Source organism: Chlamydotis macqueenii, chromosome 21 (assembly GCF_036417535.1).
Source record: "Chlamydotis macqueenii isolate bChlMac1 chromosome 21, bChlMac1.mat, whole genome shotgun sequence".
Taxonomy (NCBI): Eukaryota; Metazoa; Chordata; class Aves; order Otidiformes; family Otididae; genus Chlamydotis; species Chlamydotis macqueenii.
This window is the reverse complement of record NC_141576.1, coordinates 4,888,619-4,908,623: the sequence shown is the minus strand read 5'-3', so window position 1 is coordinate 4,908,623 and position 20,005 is coordinate 4,888,619. Positions and strand designations below refer to the sequence as shown.

Genomic DNA, 20,005 nt, shown 5'->3' with positions numbered 1-20,005 from the left:
GCGTGCAGGCTCTGCCTGTGGGAATTAAGGGAGACAATGCAACAGATAGTGAACAATGAGCGCCTGTAGTGTACAGCAACAAAGCCAAAGTAACCCAGTGTGCCCAGAACAGAGCAAGAGACTGTTAAATCAGCAGCCTTGTGAGGTAGAAATCCTGCCAAGCCTGCTTAGAGGACAATCAACAAGCCCTCCTCAGCTTGAAGATGGCTCAATGTGGTGGAAAAGGGAGTAAAACAGAGTGGGATGGAGGAGGAAAAAAGAGGTGGCCCCAAGGGGCCCTGTGCAGGAGAAAAAAAGAAAGTAACCTTCCTTTTAATTAGTCTTTTCTTGTGAATTCAGATCTCAGCACAGTCAACAGGCAACACAAATAACTGGGGCTTTTTATCAGAACCCTTTACCAGAAAGAAAGTGGAATCCAGGTATTTTGCTTTACGTTCACCTGGAAAGCAGGGGCTTGCTGTGACGTCTCCTCTTGCTGTTACTTTGCCTTTCTGCTTCAGCACGGGATGCTGGATGTGAAGTGTCCTGCCTTAAAAAATGAGAGATATGTGACTTTGGAGCACCTGGATGCAGAAGATACGCCACAAACTTCCAATTCTATTGGGAGCAACGCTTACAACACCAGCTGGTTGTCCAGTTATCTCTGAGGTACCTGTAATACAGACATGAGAGCACATGCCAGGAGCACCCCCTTAAAATCACAGTAAATTTACCGGCTGACACAACTGTCTGCAGTAAAAAGGACACATCAAAACTCTCCTTTTCCTTACGGCACTGTATGTTGCAAGCCTGCATGTAGGGTGTTAAGCACATTGTTGCAGTCTGTGCATGAGAAGCCGTTGAGAGCGGGGAAGCAGAAAAATTAGTTCCTTGCCTTTTTGATGGGGGGGTCATGAATGGAAAATGGGAGCAACCAGGATAATACAGGAATAGCAGCTGTAGCGTAGCTCCCGGGAGAGCAGGCTGACCGGAGAGCTCGCTGTGCCACGGGAGATCAGAGCACATCTCTGCGCTGTGTGTGGCTGAAGGAACAGCGGCAAAAGAGTTGGTGGCAGAGGCCCAGCTGGGTTGGTTTGTGGCTTTAGGAAAAGCTCCCTTTGCAGGACAGGGCTGGGAAAAGTGGCTCCCGCCAGCTCCCGCAGCGTGAGGAAGCAGCACCCTCTGCTGCTGGCACGCTTGCCTCCAAAGCACCTTTTTAGTCACGAACACCTAAGTATTTCCAGAGAGAAGCTCAGGAAAAGCATCTACAGCAATGTCCCTCTGCAAGTCGAAACACGGCAAGCACATGGGTGGTTTGTTTGTCAGGCGGTTTGGTCATGTCAAAACACTGCTGTTGGGAGAGGAGATGCCAGGCAGCATCTGCTTGCAGCAGATAATAACAATAAGAACAGGCCCTGGTTTTGTGCTGAGAAGATTTTAACTGCTGCTGCTCCTGGGAAGTGCTTTGGCTGATATTGCTCGATGAACATGACTCAATACACACAACAGGGACGCTGTAGGAGAAAGCTCTCCATTCCTCCAGCAGCCTTCTTCTGGCCTCTTCCAAACGTTTCCTATCCCCATGAGGCAGCTTATTTACTACTGCTGCATAGCGAGAGGAAAGGGGAACTCGGGCGAGCAACGTGACTTGCCCACAGTGAGTCAGTGGCGGAGTCCTGCCCCTTCAGCTCCCTCCTGCTAACCACGGACCAGCGACTCCCACGGGGATGGGAACACACGGAAGGAGCCCAGACTCCTCCGACCCTAAGAAATCCTACCATGGGGCGCACAGCGTGATGCTGCATCACTGCCACATTGGCTCCCTAGAAAGCCGTGGGATGATGCAGGGTCCGTGCAGTCGGACGAATTCTTGTCACCCGTGGTTTTTCCCTCTGTTTTGCTAAGGACTTGTGCTTTTCCCAAATTAAGCTGTTTAACATCAGTCAGGACTAGCCCACAAGCACATTCCCAAACGGGACATGCACACCTCAGACAGACATGGAATACTTGGTCTCTTCCTCCTGTTTCCTCCCTCTCCCTGAACGCAAACTGCCCTTTTCCCTAGCATCTGACCCCAGCCTTCCCTTCTTCATGTGGGGAAATAAGCTAAATTTGGTACTGGCTGCAGATCCAGCCCCTCCAGCTCAGCAAAAGACATATATTTGAGCTCCCATTCCATTCCCCGCTCCCATCTCATGATTTCCCTCTCTTCCTCTCAGTGAGAAACAGGCAGGATCCTCCCCAAATCTTCAAACACACAGAGTACTGTGCCAGCCGATAAAATATGCTCACCTAAGAAAAGCAAAGCATGAAAAAATGCCCAAAGCTTGTTAAAAATAGCCTGGGATCTACAGAAAAGAAGCTGCTTCACAGTTTGTGTCTGTGTGCAGGTCTCATTTCAGCAACAGCAACGCTGCTCAGAGCCAAACACCATTCACACAAGACCCAGATTGTTTTGCGGATAAGGAGATGCCTACTAAAAGGGAGCCCTGTTTAAGGAAAAAATGAGGCGATGTCTGGTCAGAGCGCCACCAGGACATAGTTTCTGCGGGAAATTCCTCTCCGTAGAGCGATCTGTCAAAAGAGAGCCAATGCGTCCCGCCGTAGGGAGCAGCTTGAGGGCACGGGCCTGGCACGGGCTGCGGTGGTGCTTGCAGGAGAACCTGGTGCTGCATTGCTACAGGACTCCACGCCAGCTCTCTGCAGGGGGAGCAGCTGGAATGGACTTGATCGATTCACATTACCCACAGACAGTTCCCAAGGCAGCTCGTTTCAGGATTGCTCTGGCTCCTGAAATGTATTATTTTTCACTCTCTCCCCTCCATCTCCTTTCTTGCCCCTTTTTAGGCAACAGCCACATTTTCAGTCATCTGTTTGGGGAAAAGAAAGGCAATAAACCAAATCCCTACTAAGGCAGGCAGTGAATCTGGAGGCACAAATCCTACTAAGGATCGCCCTGAGCTGTGGCCAAAGAAGGCGGCAAGAACAGCACCAAAAAATTTGTTTTGAAAAGTGCTAAGACACTGAAAATTTTGCTTTTACCACCACTGGCCCCTGTGTTTGGGGAGGATTCACTAATCCTGTAAGTGCTTGGAGTATCTCTCCTTAGAGATGTGCAACGGTCTCTAAACTAGAACAAAATTCTCCCTAAACTAGAATTAAAACACTTCTGGCCTGGATGGGAAAATACTATCCCAGACCTATGACATGACCGTTAAATCTCCTCACTTGCACAGCCATCTTCAAATGTATGGGTCACTTAGATAACTCAGCATCAGAAAGTAGCCTACACAGGTCATATCCATGTACCTGGACACCCAAGGGAGTACTGGAGAGGATCTGGGCACTGAAGAGGGAACGATTCACATCACTTGGTACTCTAGAAATGCTCTGCTGCGTTAGCAGCCCCAGGAACCCACAGAAAACCCAGAAGAGTCTGTGGATGACAGTGTCCTTTCAACTGTGTTCAGGGAAACTTGCGTTTGTGAATCTGCAAGATTGCAGCAAGAAAAAAATATGATCTAAATCCTCCTATCCTCCTCTTGCCAGAAGAGCAAAACCTTCCCCTGGGGCAACAGGATGAAATTGCTGTGCTCCTACTCCCCTTTCCAGGGAACACCGTGCCTTTTCTTTCTATGCAGTGCAGGTGCCAGGTAAGACCTTCCTTTCCCCAAGGAGCCGGCTGGTTCTGGCCAGGAACTCTTGGCTATCAGCTAAACCAGAGGCCAGGCCACCACGGTCAGACCATGTGTAACACCTTTGAGCCAGAGTCACAGCACAGCTCCTTCTTGAAGTTCAACTGCACAGACTCAGCTCACAGATCTTGATTAGATTATAGTTAAAAACGCAGCACGACAAAGTCTCTGTTATTAAGCAACTCTGTACTATGGTGATAGTATCTATGGAAATGCAGCTCCGACTAATCATGGATCAGCGGAGACTTTCCCAAGGCCTGGCAGTTTCAGGACCCTGCAGAGTATTGGGTGATTCCATCTTCTCACCTTAAAAGGGCTTTGGCTGTTTCTCTGTTTTGAGAAGTCCTGGCCTTGTTTGGATGATACACACACACAAAAAAAAGAGTCAGAGTGAACATTAAGACTGCTGGTTTCACACTAGAGAAAACTCAACATTGTCCTCTTTGTACAACTAGAACTTCAAACCTTCACTCACCAAGAGAACAGGGGAAAAAAAAAAAAAAAGACACTTTTGTTAAACACTATTTATTTTTTATAAATATAATTCTCTATTCATTACACAAAATGAAAGGAATCACAAGACTTTACTCACAGGAAAGTAAGATTTTACAACTTGATTTATAAAAGTTGAAGTGAAAAAATGCATTACTTCCAGTGTTAGTTTCCTGTAAAACATATAAATAATCATACCGTTGAATTCTAGGAATGTACTTGCCATTTAAAAAAGAAAAAATGGTATCAAAAAAATCACTTTTGGGAGAAGCAGAATATAAGAAGTTACTCCATGGAGTTGCTTTTGCAAAGAAAGGTTAATACAAGCTCTCAAGAAGGTGCACAGCTCCTATTAATAGCTTTCACAAAATAAAAATAGCACTGCTTCCTTGGCCTATAGCCCAGTGGATTTCTATCGTTCTTCCTCACCAGATTTTTCACTCGTTTAACCCTTCTTCCCATCCGCAGTCTCTCTCTTGGCAGTCACAAATTTTATATATTTCAAAATATTTGTTTTTCATTTGGCAAATACTAAGTATGAAAACATTTAACAGGAATTATCTGTCTGAAACCAAAATACAGTTCTAAAAAAAGAAAAAAAAAACAAAACAAAACAAAAAAAAACCAAACCCAAACAACTCAAACAGCTATGTTCCCTGAGGAAAACATGTGTAAGCTTTTATTGGATTTTAATAAAATCTGGGATGAATTTTGGGGTGACCTGTTGGACACTTTGCAAATGAACCCTGTTTTCACCTGGAAAGAACAGCAGCTCTCTGCGGAAAAAAAAAAACACACATGCTTTTTAAAAGTGCAAATAAACCTCTCTAAAATCAGTGTTTATTTCAAAAGGTGCCAGCCAATATCAATATGAAGAAGAAAGTGAGCAGAAATAAGGAAACACCAATGCCCCAGTCATCTGTAAAGCAGTAATAAATTCTGTCATTCATAACAATAGATTTCTTCTCGCAGAAGTCCATTGCTCATTAAAACTTGTTCCCTCACACCACATACAAAATGGGACTTAAGTTAACATGGCTATTTTTGTTTAAAAATGAAAAATGATGTTTGAATTTATGGACACAGCAGACCTAAAACACCTTTCTCTGCACAGCTGTTTCAGCCGCTGTGGTATATTTTGGAGCCAGCGTTTGCTAGCGCTAATCCATGAAGAAAACTGGAATAACTCTTCTGGAATAGCTAACTCCTCTTACTCTGGACTCCACTGTCAGTTTATCCACCTGACAAGCAAGTCCTGCAGCAAGGAACCTGCAGTGCTCACCATCCTCCCGCTTCTCCATTGCTACTCTCTTCCCCTGTGATTTATTTTCACCCTTTGGTGTTTGTGCTGGTAGTTAAGCCTGCCTGTAACTATAAAACAGGCAGGAGCAAGCTTATTCATGAGCACCCACAAAAGATGGGTAACCAGCCATCCTGGCTGTCAAACCAGACCAGTTAAGGCACTTGTGTCTCTTCTATGTTTGAGCTTTTGAGAAAGCTACACCACCGCAACTCCCCTCCTTTGCCACGCAGAAGCAAAGTGATGCGTGTCAGTGCAACTCGCTCAGCTCAGTCAGGTACAGTATGCAAAATGCAGCTTTTCTGGACCAGCTGCAAGGTGGGGGAGGGTGTCTGCCAGAAATCACAGCCAGTCCCTGAGAATTTGGCCTTTTCCTGCTGCACATTGCTTCTGCCAGGTTATGTTCTCCCTGGCTCTGTCTGCCTAGGGACTGCTGACAAGTAACAGGCTCTCTGGAGCTTGCTCAGTGCCCTTTTATCTCTGCATTTAGCAGAGGACAATTCTGATTTCTGCAGTAAGAGAAGCACGATGCTGAACCTGGGAGCGCAGGATGCACAGACCTGCCCACCTTGCTCCATGTGCTAATGGACCACAGCACCTATTTGTACCCAGATTTGCATCTTCATCACCAGGACTCAGCAGATCCTTGTGCAGGGAAGGATTTGAAGCCAATGCCTATAGCCCAGCTCTCTAAAGGTAAAGTCCCTTTCTTTCCTTCCCTATAGTGCAGATTCTCAGGTCCCTCAGGGGCCACCAGACTCCCAGGTCCAGCTCCTGAGGATCCTGTTTTATCCCTGTGAAGCTCCAGGGCTGTGAAGGGGACCGAGCCTGGCACAGCCCCAGACCAGCCCTGCTGAAAGAACAGCACACAACTTACTGCTGCTGCTCGAGGCTGGGGAGCAAATCCCTCAGCATCTGGGCTCCTCAGTCCCTGAGTCACCTCAGACCCTGCTATCTCCACCCGGTTACGCCCATACAGCTACTTGTCTGTGGAAACAGGGCCATCATTCACTGGAAGAGAGCAATCCTCATGAAATGTAAGTGGCCTCTACTCCTATGCAGAATCCTCCCAGCCAGTACCACATCTATGTTTCAGCTTCCTGCAGAGGGTCTGTCCCATCCTGGTGCCACCTTCGGTGAATGGGTTTGTCTCTAGCCTCCACATGGACCAGCCTAGATCCTTCCATCTTGTGCTGTCTTGATTTCCTCACCAAAAGCTGCACTCTGGTCTTCTGTGGTAAACTACCCGTTAGAGAAGATCACAGAGCATTTGGGGAGATCGTGAAAGCAGAGACACATCCATTGTGCACATTGCAGCATTCAGGCAAGGTGAAAATTAGGAAGGGGAGAGTGGGTATCTAGGTAGGACTAGATGTCTCCAACCCTTCCTGTGAGCAATGGCACTACACATTTCTAAAACAACTTCACGTTGTCCTGTCAACACAGATGCAATTTGCTAGTTCCGTGTGCCCAAGAGATATGTAAAGAGAAAATTCCCTCCCTTTACAAGTCAATGTCCTTGAGTTCAAACCCCACCACCACCACCTGCAAACACTGGAACTACCTTAACATGTGCTGCAATGATGGATACGTTGACAGTTTATAAAGCTGCCTCCCGCAGAAATTTTATAAGCCACCGAGTGATACGACGAGCTTCAATTCTGAAGATAGAGAAGAGTTGGTTTCAGAGAATGGGACAGAGAAAGACACTTAAAGAAAACATTTCTTTGCTAGCTAAACCCAAACTCCTCTGAGCACCAAGCTTTTCCCTCAATAATTATTGCACTGCAGGCAAATAACAGCTCTGTGAGTTGTCACATTCCTCACCCTGTCCCCGTTATTCTAACAGCCCAAAAAACAATGCGTCTGTCTTCTCCATCCCCATGGTATCAGCTATCCACTTAAGGAAAGCAGCAAATTACTGCTTCCAAACTCAGCCTCTGGTGCCGGGTGATTTGCGAAGACTCAGGAGCAGCGAGCTCACAAATCAGTGTCGGCATTTAGGGGCCAAACGCCGCAAAAGCAAACGGGTGTCTGCACTTCCAGGAGAGCACAACCAGAGTTAGGGGCTGGCTGACACCAAGATGGGCTGGACATGTGAGACTACAGACCCACGTGCACAGAACCATCACTGTCCCAGACAGATTCAGGAGGGCAGAGGATGAACATTGTTCTTCTAGCCTGAGAATTAAAAAAAAAAAAAAAAAAAAAAAAAAAAAAAAAAAAAAAGAGAAAATTTTGGCAAGTACTTCATTTAAGAAGTCCCCCTTAGTGCCTGCGAGGTAGTTAAATGCTGATAATCACAAAGGCCTGACAGGGAAACTGAGGCACTTCAAGGTGAGGTAATTTGTCCAAAGTCACAGTTCGAATCCCTAGCAGAGCCAGAAATGCTGCACCGGGCTCTTGGCTCCTACTTAGTTCTGAACACGGAGCCGAGCTCCTTTCTGGACTCAAATATCAGAGGCACTGCAGGCCATGGATTTCCCAGAAGGTTTGAGGAGTCTGTCAGAGATGAAGCTGCTGCTGGCAAGAGAAAAACATGGACATTGTGTAGGAGAATCCAGGCTGTAAGGGCCAAGCAGACAAGGGAAGAGGGACACTGTGAAGACATCACCCAAGCAGAGCTTCATAATCCACATACCACACTAGCTGTCCAGAGCTGGGGCTGACACCCGAGACAGGCCACTTCCTTGGCTGATGGCCCACTCTGCTGAGCAGGGTGGTGATGTCGTGCTTGCCCTTCCCCAAAACCAGGACAAACACCTGCCTGGCCCTGTTGATGAGGGGTAGGCTAAGGCTCATCCTTTGGTGGGGTTTGACAGGGCTTTCAGTCAGCACCACAGTTTGAGCCCCTTCCAAGCCATTTTCAGACTGGGGGAAGAGCGAGGCAGTGTGCCCATCAGTGCCCACCCCCAGCAGCACCAGGTCAAAGCTGGCATTGGCCACCAGGGCCACGATCTCCTTGGCATACATCTCCGTGCCTTTGTCCTCTTCCACACAGAGCCGCTGGTTCAGGTGCACAGGCATGGGGTGGACGTTGAAGTAGGGCACTCTGACACTCTGGAGGAGGTGGTTGTGCAAGTTGAAGAAGTTGGACTCAGCGTCAGTGAGAGGGACACAGCGTTCATCTACCAGCCAGATGTGGGTGTACCTCCATGGGAAGGCATAATGGTGTCTTGCCAGCCGCTGGAATAGGACCACCGGGCTTGAGCCACCTGAGAGGGCAAGGTGAAACTGCCCAGAGTGTGCCACAGTCCTGCTTGCTGTCTTCTCGATGTCAGAAGCCAGCTGGGAAATCAGGTCCTCAGACCATGCTGAGACCAGGGGACTCTGCCGAAATTTGGACTGGATCGTCCTGTAATCGCTTGGCATCAGCCTGTTAGGGTTCAGCAGTTCCACTGGCTCTGCCAGTGTGAATGCCACTTCCCCACTCACCATTTCAAAGTCTAAGAGGTGCTGGTTCTCCACGCCCCCAGGGTAGAGGCGCAGGGGCTGGTGGGAAATGCTGTTCAGGAGCGGCGTCCAGAATTTCCAGGAGGCCAGCAGGTTCTCGGTGGTAATGAAGAAATCTTTCCTGCCACGGTAGATGTTGGAGATGAGGATGGAATATGCATCTCTCTCTTTCACAGGGCTGTACACGTAGTAATCAGACAACGGTTGTCCAAAGATGTACAGGTCTGACTGACCCACCACTTCTCTCCAACTGCCTTCTGGCATGATAGGCCTGAAAAGGTTCTTGCTCACAAGCACCGCAGGGGCATTGAGTGCGCCGTGCCCAATGTAGAAGATGATCTGCTTGGCTTTACACTGGCTGTGCCCTGCATCCCTCAGAGTCTCGCTCTGAGTGCAGTAGGCTCGGTTCTTGAAAAGAACACGGACGTAACCCACCCGTTCATCCAGAGCTTTCCCAGAAGTGAGGAGGAAAGGGACCCCTTCCCAACGCAGGCTATCACTGTGAATCAGCACACCTGAAATGACAGTGATCTCAGCTACCAAAGTACACCTGAACAGCAAGCAGATTTGAGTGATCTATCACCTACCCATCATTCTCCTTCCTCAGCTCCCAGAAATCTTGGCATCCACTGTGTCTCTTGCTCCACATTCAGCCCTTTCATGACATCACTGGACTAACTGCTCTCCAGCACACTGCTGTGCTTCCTCCCAAGTATCCTAACTGAGCAGCCTCCTTTCATCTTGCAGGAAAAAAAGTTTGAGCACAAATATTAACACAAAACGTTTAATGTTCAGAAGACACAGCATGGCCAGAGACGGCCTTGTGGTCTACTGGTGACAGAGAACTGCCAATGCTTTACCCCTCCAGTGCAGAGAGCAACCTGACTTTATGAAAAGGCAGAGGAGTTTATAGGCCACTTCTAAAAATAACGCAGAGAGCTTAGCAAGAATAATGGACTTAGCTCTTACACAATGCTCCCCATTCACTGGATGTTACTTAACTAACATGACAACAGTATTATCTCGTTACAGCTCCCAGTTACCATGCTGGTGGATGCCTGGAGACATCCCTGTGTCAGCAGTGAGGTCCAGAGTCACGGAGCTGGTATCAGCATGCAAGGACTCACATCTCCTGCTCTTCTCAGCTCAAGACTACTCCCTTCTCCAGGGCCCAGAGCAAACTCTCACCTGCAAAGGTTGGTGTTGTGCTGATGTAGTCTTGTGCCTTCTGCAGTTCCTCCTGTACTTGGCTGGCATACGCCTGATACTGACCCAACACGGCGCTCTTCTTCTCCAGGCCCCGCAAGGACTGGAAGGCCTGCAGCTTGCACTGCAAAACCTCTTCAGCTCTGCTCACGTTGGCTGGGAGCTCCATGGTCAGGAACATCAGGGCCTCCGTGAGGTGGTTCTGCAGCACGTCGCGGATGACTCCATACTGCTCGTAGAAGCTGGTGCGGCCTGAGGACAAAGAGGAGGTAAGATGCTAATAAACCAATGTAGTTTTCTTGCAGCCTTGCCTTCTGCTTGTATACTGCATGTGCCAATGAGAACGAAGAGCACAAGCCCAAATTGGTTTGCACCAAGTTTCTATTCTCCTTGTCCAACAATTAACTTGAAACTATCAAGCCCAGAGAAACTGTGGATGCTCCATCCCTGGAAGTGTTCAAGGTCTGGCTGGACAGGGCTCTGAGCAACCTGACCTAGTGGAAGGTGATGATCTTCAAAGGTCCCTTTCAACCCAAACCATTCTAAGGATTCTATGATTCTAAGCCTTTCCCTTCCTCCTAGAGAGGCTTCAAAAATGCCTCTGCTACTAAAATAAAGACAAAAGATTCCCATGGGACTGCTTGTCCTCCACAGAGCCAGACATAATCCTCCTTTTGGGTGCTTCCAGGGCCTAAATCCAGTAGTAGTTCTCTTGCCTGATACTTCCCAAGCGCACAGAGCAGAAGGCAGCTTTGCTTTCTTAGACTACTGGTTCTTTCAGAAGCTGCAGTTAGCGACTAGCAGCAATATCCAGCTCAAACCTCCCACATACGGCACGATGCAGGGCCCCTGCATAACCCTTGCCCTGACACTGCTTTTCTACAGGTCACAGCACCTGGGCCTGGCACTCCACACAATGTGCAGCTCTATGCCAAAGCTTTGACAGAGAAGCTGGAAAGCAGGGTGAGAGTGGGGACCCCAGCAGCTCTAGAGCCACACACCAGGTCCACAGAACAGCGAAGCTAGGCCCTGGCAGCGAGCACTGCTCTTCGCTGCCTCTTTTCCCCTGGTTTTCACATCCTCAGAAGGCTCTGGCTGGGCCATGCCCTTGAGAGACAAAATTTCATGCACAAAGCCCTGCTTCTCTTTCCCTGCCTGACTTCTCACGCATGTGGGAACACGGGGGGAAGGACAATGCACTTATAAAGTGGCTTGAACAGTCCATCAGCAGCAGGCCCTGCAGACACCTTAGCCACAGGCTTCCCCTATTGATCGATCCGTTTATCTCCCTCGCTCTAATCCAAATGCACATTCATTAATGTAATCAATGCTGCAGATTTGCTGGGAGCCAGGCTGCCAGCTGAAACCACGCAGGGGAAAAAAAAAAAACAGATGTCACATGAAAAATTACAAAGTTCTTCAGAGCAAGGAGGGTAAAGGGTGTAGCTGGGGCTACGCACAGACAACGCTGCTCTCCCAAAATCTCTCTGCAGTGCATCCTGCTCCCACAAACAGGCTGAGGCGAGGTCTGGGCTGCCAAACCAAAGATTACTCCAGGTTTGACAAAGTTGCATTAATTGAGTTTGTGGTGGCTGAGGGAGGGCGGAAGAGAGGGAAGAAGGGAGGGAGGAGGAAGATCGCAGGGGAGGTAAAGGGAGTGGAGAAGCAATCCTGATGTTGCAGAACCGAGGGCGCCTGACATCCCAAAAAGTGCTGCGGGTGGCAGTCCAGCCCGGAGCACTTTATGCTGAGCACTGCAGAGTGGATGCTGCAGCACTGCAGGGAGGGATTGCAGCCGTGTCCTTCAGCAGGAGACCCAAGCTAGCAACTCTGGGCTCGGATTTTCTCTCTGCAATGCTCTTTCTTACTACAGAGAGCACAGGAAAGAAACAGGCAAACACAGGCCGGCCTGAGTACCTGGACCGACACCGACTAGCCGGTATGAGTAACATCCAGGCAAAAGATGCAAGAGCATCTTCTGAAGAATAGCACAAATGTATATTCAGCATGAGCTTGGTAGCTAACAGGACAGGAATATAAAAGGGTTGTTGTTACAACAACCAGATTATTGCAGCACTGAACTGAAGTGGCCTCAGACTGCATCAAATCCAAATCCACTGCCTTTTACCAAGATTTGGGACAGAAAGCCAAGTGCAACGCCCCCAGAGCTCTGCAGCAGAACAAGGTGGGGGATTCTGCCCCTGCTCCCAGATGAACTGCAATGGAAATCTTATTTGGAAGCAGCAACACTACCTGGAAGCGAGTCAGTCCCTCTCTACTTCCAGGGAGCAACATATCATTCATCTGCTCTTTTATGTTTCTGCACCAGCACTGCCTCAAGGGCCACCTTCACATAATTCATGAGCCTGCCAGTTCTCTTTCTCACTCATTCACCCTGGCTCTGCACACTCGCCTCACCAACCTTTAGCATCCACAGTCTCTTTCAAGACAATCTCCACTCTTTCCACATGATGCCGGTTCCAGATTGAATCCAGAAACTGTCGATTCTGGTCTCGAAAAGGCAGGATATGGGCTACAGCCTGTGAAGGGACAAATCAAAGACCCAAGAAAAAAAAAAATCACCAGATTTCCACGGTATTTGCGCCCCACTGCCCCATCCAGCACTAGGATGCGGCCAGTTCTAGAGCACCAGCAGAAACACCACACAGTAGAGAGGGTCAGAGAAGAGAAAACCAGCAAGAGAGCCTGCAGTTATGCACAATGGGGTCTCCATTGACCGTACAGAGCAGACATTAAAGGTATTGCTGAGACATTTTGAGGTTTAATGTGAAAAAGGCTGAACTACAAACTGCAAGGCACTCAGTTTACATCTGTCAAAGGACAAAGGGCTGAGTCAGAGCATCCTGGGACTAACGTACAGTTCCAAAGTGCTGAAATACATCAGATCAGATGCTTACACCACTAAAGCCATCTGCTCTTTGGGGAGAAAAAAAAAGGAAAAAGATAATAAATCCCCCCTTTTAGTAGAGATACTCTCCTTGCAGCTGGACATGCAACCTTGCAACCTTCTAAGTAAAATCCAGCCACAGTGCCATGGCTGGAAAAGGCTGCTTTCCAAATGTGATATCACATTCCTCTAAAACAAGGATGGCATGTCCTTGAACACATTCCCTCTGGGACAACGCAGCTCCACATCCTGAGCAGTCCCTGCAGGAGCCAGCCCTCCGTGCCCTGAGCGGAGCACAGGGCAGGAAGAAACCTCTTCCTAAGCATCCCCCAAACTAGCATCCCATCAGCTCCATGTCATATCAAATTAAAACTCCTTCTAGAAGCCACAGCTAAGCAGAGAGGCCTGCGTGTAATGAGATGGGAGAACTGTGAGAGCAAAAGGGCATTGCTTATTCAGCGAAATCAAAGCCCCGACCTTGGTGAGAAGACCAGATGAATTCTGCATCTCTCCTTCATGCACACACAATTCAACCCTACACCCTGGCTTCCCTCTGGAGAGGGTTCCCTCGTCACTAACAGGAGAAAGCCCTGCTCTGGTGTACACATTTGCTCTGCTCTGTAATCTGGAACAAGTGAATAAACAAGAGGACAGACAGCAGCACAGTACAGGACAAGAATAACAGTACAGGACTCCATAAGCAATTGGAGGCTTGGGAGCACACTCAATGGCTCTGCTTCAATTATGGAGAGGAACAACCCTTTCATTAGATGCAGAGTCAACATCCAGCACTCTCCCAGCCACTAAATCCCTCAACCTGGCAGGGGGCTGCGCATCGCAAGCTGCTCACCTGCTTGCCAAGGTAGTGGTCCACCCGGTACATCTCCTCTTCCCTGAAGAAGCTTGCCAGCTCTGCAGCCAGCTGCTGGGCTGACTCCAGGTCATGGCCAAAAGGTTTCTCCAGCACCACGCGCAGCCAGGCTCCTGGAGGCGGTCTGCAGCTGCTGTTGATGTGGCGGGCAATCTCTGTGTAGGCAAATGGTGGTACTGAGAAGTAAAAGATCCTTCCAGCCTCCTTCAGCCCCTCCTGACGAAGCAGTGTCTCAATCTCTCTGTTCAGCACAGTGTAGTTTTCAGCAGTCTTCAGCTGGTGGTATTGGCTCAGCTTCAGAAATTGGTCCTTGAGCACAGCACATCTGTTGGGGGATTCATCTGAGGGACAGGCCAGCTTCTTCAGCACATCAAACATCAGCCTCTGCCCCGGCTCCAGAGCTGTCAGTGCAGCCCCATGGAAAGTGAAGCTGTGGCCACTGCTCACTTGGTCCATGTAGAGTTCGAACAGACCCTGCCACAAATACTTCTTGGCCAAATCACCTGTGGCTCCCAGCAAGACCACTGAGATGTGGCCCTGGGACACCTCTGCCAGTGATGGCAAGGCTCCCATGAACACCACTGTACACAGGACTCTTCCCAGCATTTTGGGAGAGAAGTAGACCCAGGAACACTAGAGGACAGGATTAAAAAAGAAAATCTGTCAATCCATAGTGTAACACCACAAAACACTATGCAAGGTACTTCTTTCCCATGGCTGAAGAGCCAGGGACTTCTATCCGGATCCTCTACCCAACAGTCTCTCCTCCACTGCATGATCTGTATCATGGTAGGACCTGGGCTCTTGAAAACACTGCAGCCCCTTTATGCAAACCAAGAAGCAGAAGGCAGTGTGTGTCTAAGGTCATTTGGTAGCATAAGCATTGTTCCCACCACTTAGTTAACGGGAGGGGGTGTCAATGCCTTTAGATTGTGAAGCCAAAAGCCATTTTAACACAAATTTCAGAGTGGGCTCCAAGTGAGCCCATGTGCCTGCAAACTAAGTACGGCTTTCAGCAACCTCCTGCTTGGGACTTTGCTCTAGTGGCACTACACTGCCTTGGCATTGCTTCATGTCAATATTGTCACAGCAGCTCAGAGACAAGCGCGACCACTGGCAGTTCAGGCACACAGGCTCTTCTTTAATACACTGTGCTGCAGTGATTCGTGTGCACCACCACTTGTGAGCGGAGCTGAATTAGATTCTAATGAGCTACTGGGAGATAAATGGTCTGATACAACAACATGGGAAGAAGAATTTTAGTCCTTAAAACCAAGTCTAGACATGAGCAAGTCTAGATGCTGCCTCATGATGGTTCAGTATCCAGCCAGGAGATAATGTGGGCTTTGTGTTCTGCCTACCGCAACTTTCCATCCCCAAGAGTGCATGTCAGCACCCATCGCAGCCTTCTCCGCTCAGTACCCATTCAAACCGCTGCAGCCAGTAACAACTGGTCTCTCTGACCAAAAAGCCCCTTTGTTTTTAAAAGAAATTACACATTTAGTTCTCATACCTAGAAACATGGCAATGTCTTTACATCTCAAGAGAGAGAATCTGGAACAAGTGAATAAACCGTTGTGCTGTTCTCATTACATCACATGTTATTTGAGAAGCTCTTACACTGGATATCTCATTCGCTTCATTTTGTTTTCTGAAGTTATGTTTAGTTGGAGCACAGCCTTCACAGCACACAAGATAATTAACTTTAAAAACTCTTGGTTCTGGTCAATAAATGTATACCTTTTAATTTTACCTGTGCAGGAAAACCAGCCATTTTTTGACAGTAAGAGGAAAAAGTACACGGCTTTTTTATACTGGTGCAGTCGCAGTCTCACTAGGCTTGGCACCAGCGTGATTAAACCATTTTAAAATGGCAGTTTCATACACATATGCCTGAGAAATGGTTCTTGGGTAAACACGATCATCCTAACCCTCTGCGGGCAGAGACAAGACAAGATGGAAAAGTGCCTCATCACATTCATACATTAACAGTCAGCTAGAAAGCACATCACTGTCTCCACTGCTCCAGTTACAGCTGTACAAATGCTCTAGGACCCAGAGCTGTTAGCTTTTACCTGCCCAGTCTTACTCAGGATTGGTTCTCCTAGACTGGAGCAAGAGACCTGGTCCTTCCTCCCCTTGAATGGCACAGGGATGAAACACAGATGTTGTCCTAGCTCTTGACTGGTTCTCCCCCTGGAAAGCTCCCAGAAAAGTCACTATTTCATCACGAAATCAACTTGGGATCTAAGTCAGCTAAAGGATGAGGATAACTAAATCAAAACAAGGAACTCCTGAATATCTCTCCCATATCTGCAGCTTGAACTGGTCTTTATAAATCTCATGTTTCTCTCCCCAGCAGACTCACCTGAGTAATACTGGAGCTTTACAGCGACTGCAGTGGCAAAAGTAGCTGGAAACTTGTCTTCTTCACAGCCCTTCCTGAGTGCAGATCGATCTCCTGTGACTGAGCGTACAGCAGACTGATCAATGGTCAGGTGAGCAAGCAAGATAAGGCAGGTTGTTCCCTTGCTGGTAAATGGGAGGAAAGACTCAATTACAGCAAAGAAAAAATTAACGTGCCCGTGCCAGCGATGTCCCATCACATCCCAGCTCTCAGCCCACACACGTTGGCTGTGCTAAACCTTTTGGCTGCCATTCGTGAGCAGGCAGAACGCAGGCATACGTGGCAACGCCTGCTCCCAGAGTGTCCTCCTGACTCCTCTGCTTTGCACATGAGCTCAGATCCATGCTGAAGGCCTCCAGCTGAGACCCTAGGGAGCCTCCCCAGGAGCAGTCCTCCACTCCAACTCTCAGAAGAAAGGGCTTCCCAGGACTGCAACCCTGACACTGTGAGAAGGGGATGGACTTAGTGAGCCCTCCTAGGACAACAGGATGGCACTTGTGCGATGCTGCTGAGCCTTGAGCACCCTGGCTTCCCTCTCAAAGGTCACTCTGCATGGAGACTCCTTGGCTTTTCCTTCCCTGTTTCCTGCACGGAAACCACACAGCAGCTGAGCATCAGTTAGCTGACCACAACCCGCTCTGCAGAGCCCGCTCTGCTCTGTGTAAGGAGACAGCCTCCACGCTCCCCGCAGGGCACCTCGCTCCCTCAAGAGACAATCCAGTATCCATTGCTCTTCTCCAGAGAGCTTCAACAAGGGCTGTAAATCTAACTCCTACGATCTCTCCTCAGCCTTCTGTTGTTACTGCCTCTCTCCCTCCCTTCTTGCTGTACTATCTAAGCTCCACATACTCACTTAAGGAATCCAGCAAATAGTGCTGGCAATTGCAGAAGGGCAGAAGTGTGGCTCCTAAGATGTTGCCTGCAGTATAAGTAACTATAATTTTAAGCAGAGGTTTGGTTTCCTCCCCCCACTATGGGGGGAAGTTGACAAAGATGACAAAGTTTCTCAGTGCAATACCGTAATATTGACATTTGCTTGAGCAACCTTTGTACCAGGAACCTAGAGAAGCTTGACATAGTGCCCGTTGCACCTTGGCAGGCTGCGGTTACTGCGATGCTGTGCAGAGATCGCAGCTGAAGAGCGGACACCTACTGTGGAACAGGAAAGGTTTGGGTGGCTCATTCTGTTGCACGTACCCAAGGAAATGAGTGAATTGGCCATGTAGGTTTCCTGGCAGATTCAGCTACAGTCACATGTATTTCCAAGTCAACTGAAAACCAGTTTCACGACACTCCCAATTGCAAAATATTGTGCTACTCTACACAGAATAAGCACAGTAAAGCCGGGGATGTTTGTTTACTGCTTTCATATCAGATTATCACCACTGTTCATGTTAAAAAAATAACACGCAAAATCCCCCAGCCAGCTAGAATGAAGTTTGTCAGCCAGGCTTTAGGAAAAGACTCGTGGGCCCGATCCACATAAAACACAGAGCTTAAGCCAGCAGCGAGTGTAAGGCTGTGCCTTCCCTTGCACAGTCACTGCAGTGCCAGTGTGACAGGAGCTCATTTCAGGTGCTGCAGGTGCCCCTGCTGTATGGAAAAAAAAAAAAAAAACCCAAAAAAACAACCCCACACAATCTCTTTTTTGTTACTGTTACATCCCCACTGAAAATAATTAACAGGTGCATGGGCGAATACAGGGTGGCCTGGGGCTCCTACAAGGCTGTGCGCATGTAACACACAGAGGAAACAGTAACGGAGATTCTTTGAGAATCAGGAAAAACATACTGGTCTTCTCAGAGCAGGAGTGACCCCACCATCACCTCCTGGAATGGTCAGAGGCTTAATTTGGAGACTCACATTAAAAGCGAGCTGAGAGATGCGTTAATTAGCGTTTGGCCCTTCCCGTTACCCACCCAGCGCAGCGCCGACACAGCCTCACTCCTGCCCCAGCCCAGTGGCAGCAGCTCGGTTTCCGAAGCCCTGGAAAAGCAGGAGGACAGGGTTCCAGCGAGGAAAAAACCCACGCTGCGTGGGCACCACCTCAGCACCCGAACCGAGCGATGAAGCCTCCGAGGTGCGTGTCCCGTGGCAGCGGAAACCCAAATCTCCTCCTCCACCTTCTTCACACCCGTTCGCTGCCGGTTTCCTCCCCGTTTCCCGAGCGCTCGGGATGCAAAGCGACACCCCCACGCGTGGGAGGGGCGAGCGGCCGCGCCGAGAAGCGCTGCGGGGAAAGCGCTTTCTCTCACAGCGGGACCGCAGCACGGCGTGCGCTGCACCGGCCGTGCCCCCCGCTCCCCAAAAACGCCTCCGCCCTTCCCCGTCGGAACCCCCCGCCCGCCCCCTCCACGCCGCGGAGAGGCCGCCGCACGGTGCTGCAAGGCGCCACACGGCAGAAAGCCGCCTTGCCCCGGCTACCGCACGCAGCACCGCACAAAGCCGCCTCCCTTTTCTATTCCCCCGACCCCCCACTCACCTCCCTCCCACCCCGCGGCCACGAGTGGGGCGGCAGCGGCGACGGCGGCTGCGGGCGGGCCCGACACAGCGCCCCGCCCTCCAGGGCGCTCCTCCCACCGCCGAGAGAGTCTATGGTTGGCGTCGGCTCTCGCCGGGCAGCGACGGTCGGGAGGGGTGAAAATGGCAGGGCAGGGGGGGCTCTGGGGGCACGGGTCCTTCCTCATTTGGGGACAGCCACCCTCGCTCAGCCCCAGCTGAGCACCCCCTGTGACTACGCTCTGGGCTTGCACCCTTTCGACACCCAGGGGTTGCATCCAGAGTGTCCACATGGACGGGCGCGTGGTGCGTTCTCTTGGAGTGCATTTGGGCTGGAGAGGTTCCTAATGTACCACTAGCCCAAAACCTTTACTGAGGCCAGGAGTTTCGGTAACCAAAAGAAAAAAATCTCTATTTTCCATAGGTCTAATTTGTATATATACATGTGTGTGCGTGTAGGTATATTTGCCTACAAGTCTTGCATGGCTTTGTGTCCTGAAATGAGGGTGACTACAGCATCTTGGTGAATTCCAACCATGCACATGCATCCACAACTCCAGTCCTGTGTTTTCCAAGCAAAAGAAGCACCTTGTGAGCCTCCTGGAGCATGTTTCAGAGCAGCCTGACAGTGCTTTGAGAGGCCAGGTTTTGGGAAGGCAGACGGAGTGATGAGGAGCAGACAGAAGAGATGCAAAACTCTACAAACGTCCCCCAACTGCTCACCACCCAGGAATGCACAGAGCAGAGTGATCCTATAAAATGTCTTGGTACAATGTAAAACTTTCACTGGAGCTCAGCTCTCATCTTCAAATTCACTGGGGTGAACAATGTCGTAGGTATCGTCTCCCTAGCTGGCTCCACTAAGGACGTTAATGTATGGAAATCTTTACAGTTTCTGGCTCCACGATCTAAGCAAGCTGTAGTCAGAGTCAGGGTCTCTGCTAGCATTGGGCTCACTGCTGGTGAGCTCAGTCAGGGTTGTAATTATGGATTCCACCATCTCCCCACATAACATCTCTGCCAGCAACACATAAAATTAATATGAATATTAAAAACTCCTTTGGTAAGAGCCCTGGCCAGCCAGACTTCACAAATACTATCCTAGACCTCAGAAAATGCTGTGTTTTTGCAAACCATCACTTGTATGGCAATAGCAAGGAGCTGTAAAGCAAACTTACAGTTAAAGAGCCATAAC

At 49.2% G+C, this 20,005-nt stretch overlaps 1 protein-coding gene across 2 annotated transcripts; it reads right to left on the bottom strand.

Moving 5' to 3' along the window:
• Window positions 1-471: 471 nt before the first annotated feature.
• Window positions 472-18,839, bottom strand: H6PD (hexose-6-phosphate dehydrogenase/glucose 1-dehydrogenase). 2 transcript variants are annotated; one of them, XR_015260862.1, is made up of 7 exons: window positions 18,794-18,839; window positions 16,273-16,436; window positions 13,884-14,537; window positions 12,548-12,665; window positions 10,108-10,377; window positions 7,716-9,434; window positions 472-529 (listed from the first exon to the last, which is right to left on the bottom strand). XR_015260862.1 is itself a non-coding variant. In XM_086764650.1 (6 exons), exons 3-6 carry the CDS (start codon window positions 14,508-14,510, stop codon window positions 8,077-8,079), a joined length of 2,373 nt encoding a protein of 790 aa, XP_086620776.1. In that variant the 5' UTR covers window positions 14,511-14,537; window positions 16,273-16,436; window positions 18,794-18,839; the 3' UTR covers window positions 7,693-8,076. The 2 variants fall into 2 exon arrangements, 1 of the variants encoding a protein (XP_086620776.1); XM_086764650.1 differs by lacking the exon at window positions 472-529 and having other exon boundaries at window positions 7,693-9,434.
• Window positions 18,840-20,005: the final 1,166 nt, after the last annotated feature.

Coding starts and splice junctions, on each gene's coding strand:
- H6PD (XM_086764650.1), bottom strand. CDS start 14,510: ATGCTGGGAAGAGTCCTGTGTACAGTGGTGTTCATGGGAGCCTTGCCA. Junction 10,378..12,547: donor AGAGACTGTGGATGCTAAAG/GTTGGTGAGGCG, acceptor CTTTGTCCTCAG/GCCGCACCAGCTTCTACGAG. Junction 9,435..10,107: donor CACAACACCAACCTTTGCAG/GTGAGAGTTTGC, acceptor CTGTCATTTCAG/GTGTGCTGATTCACAGTGAT.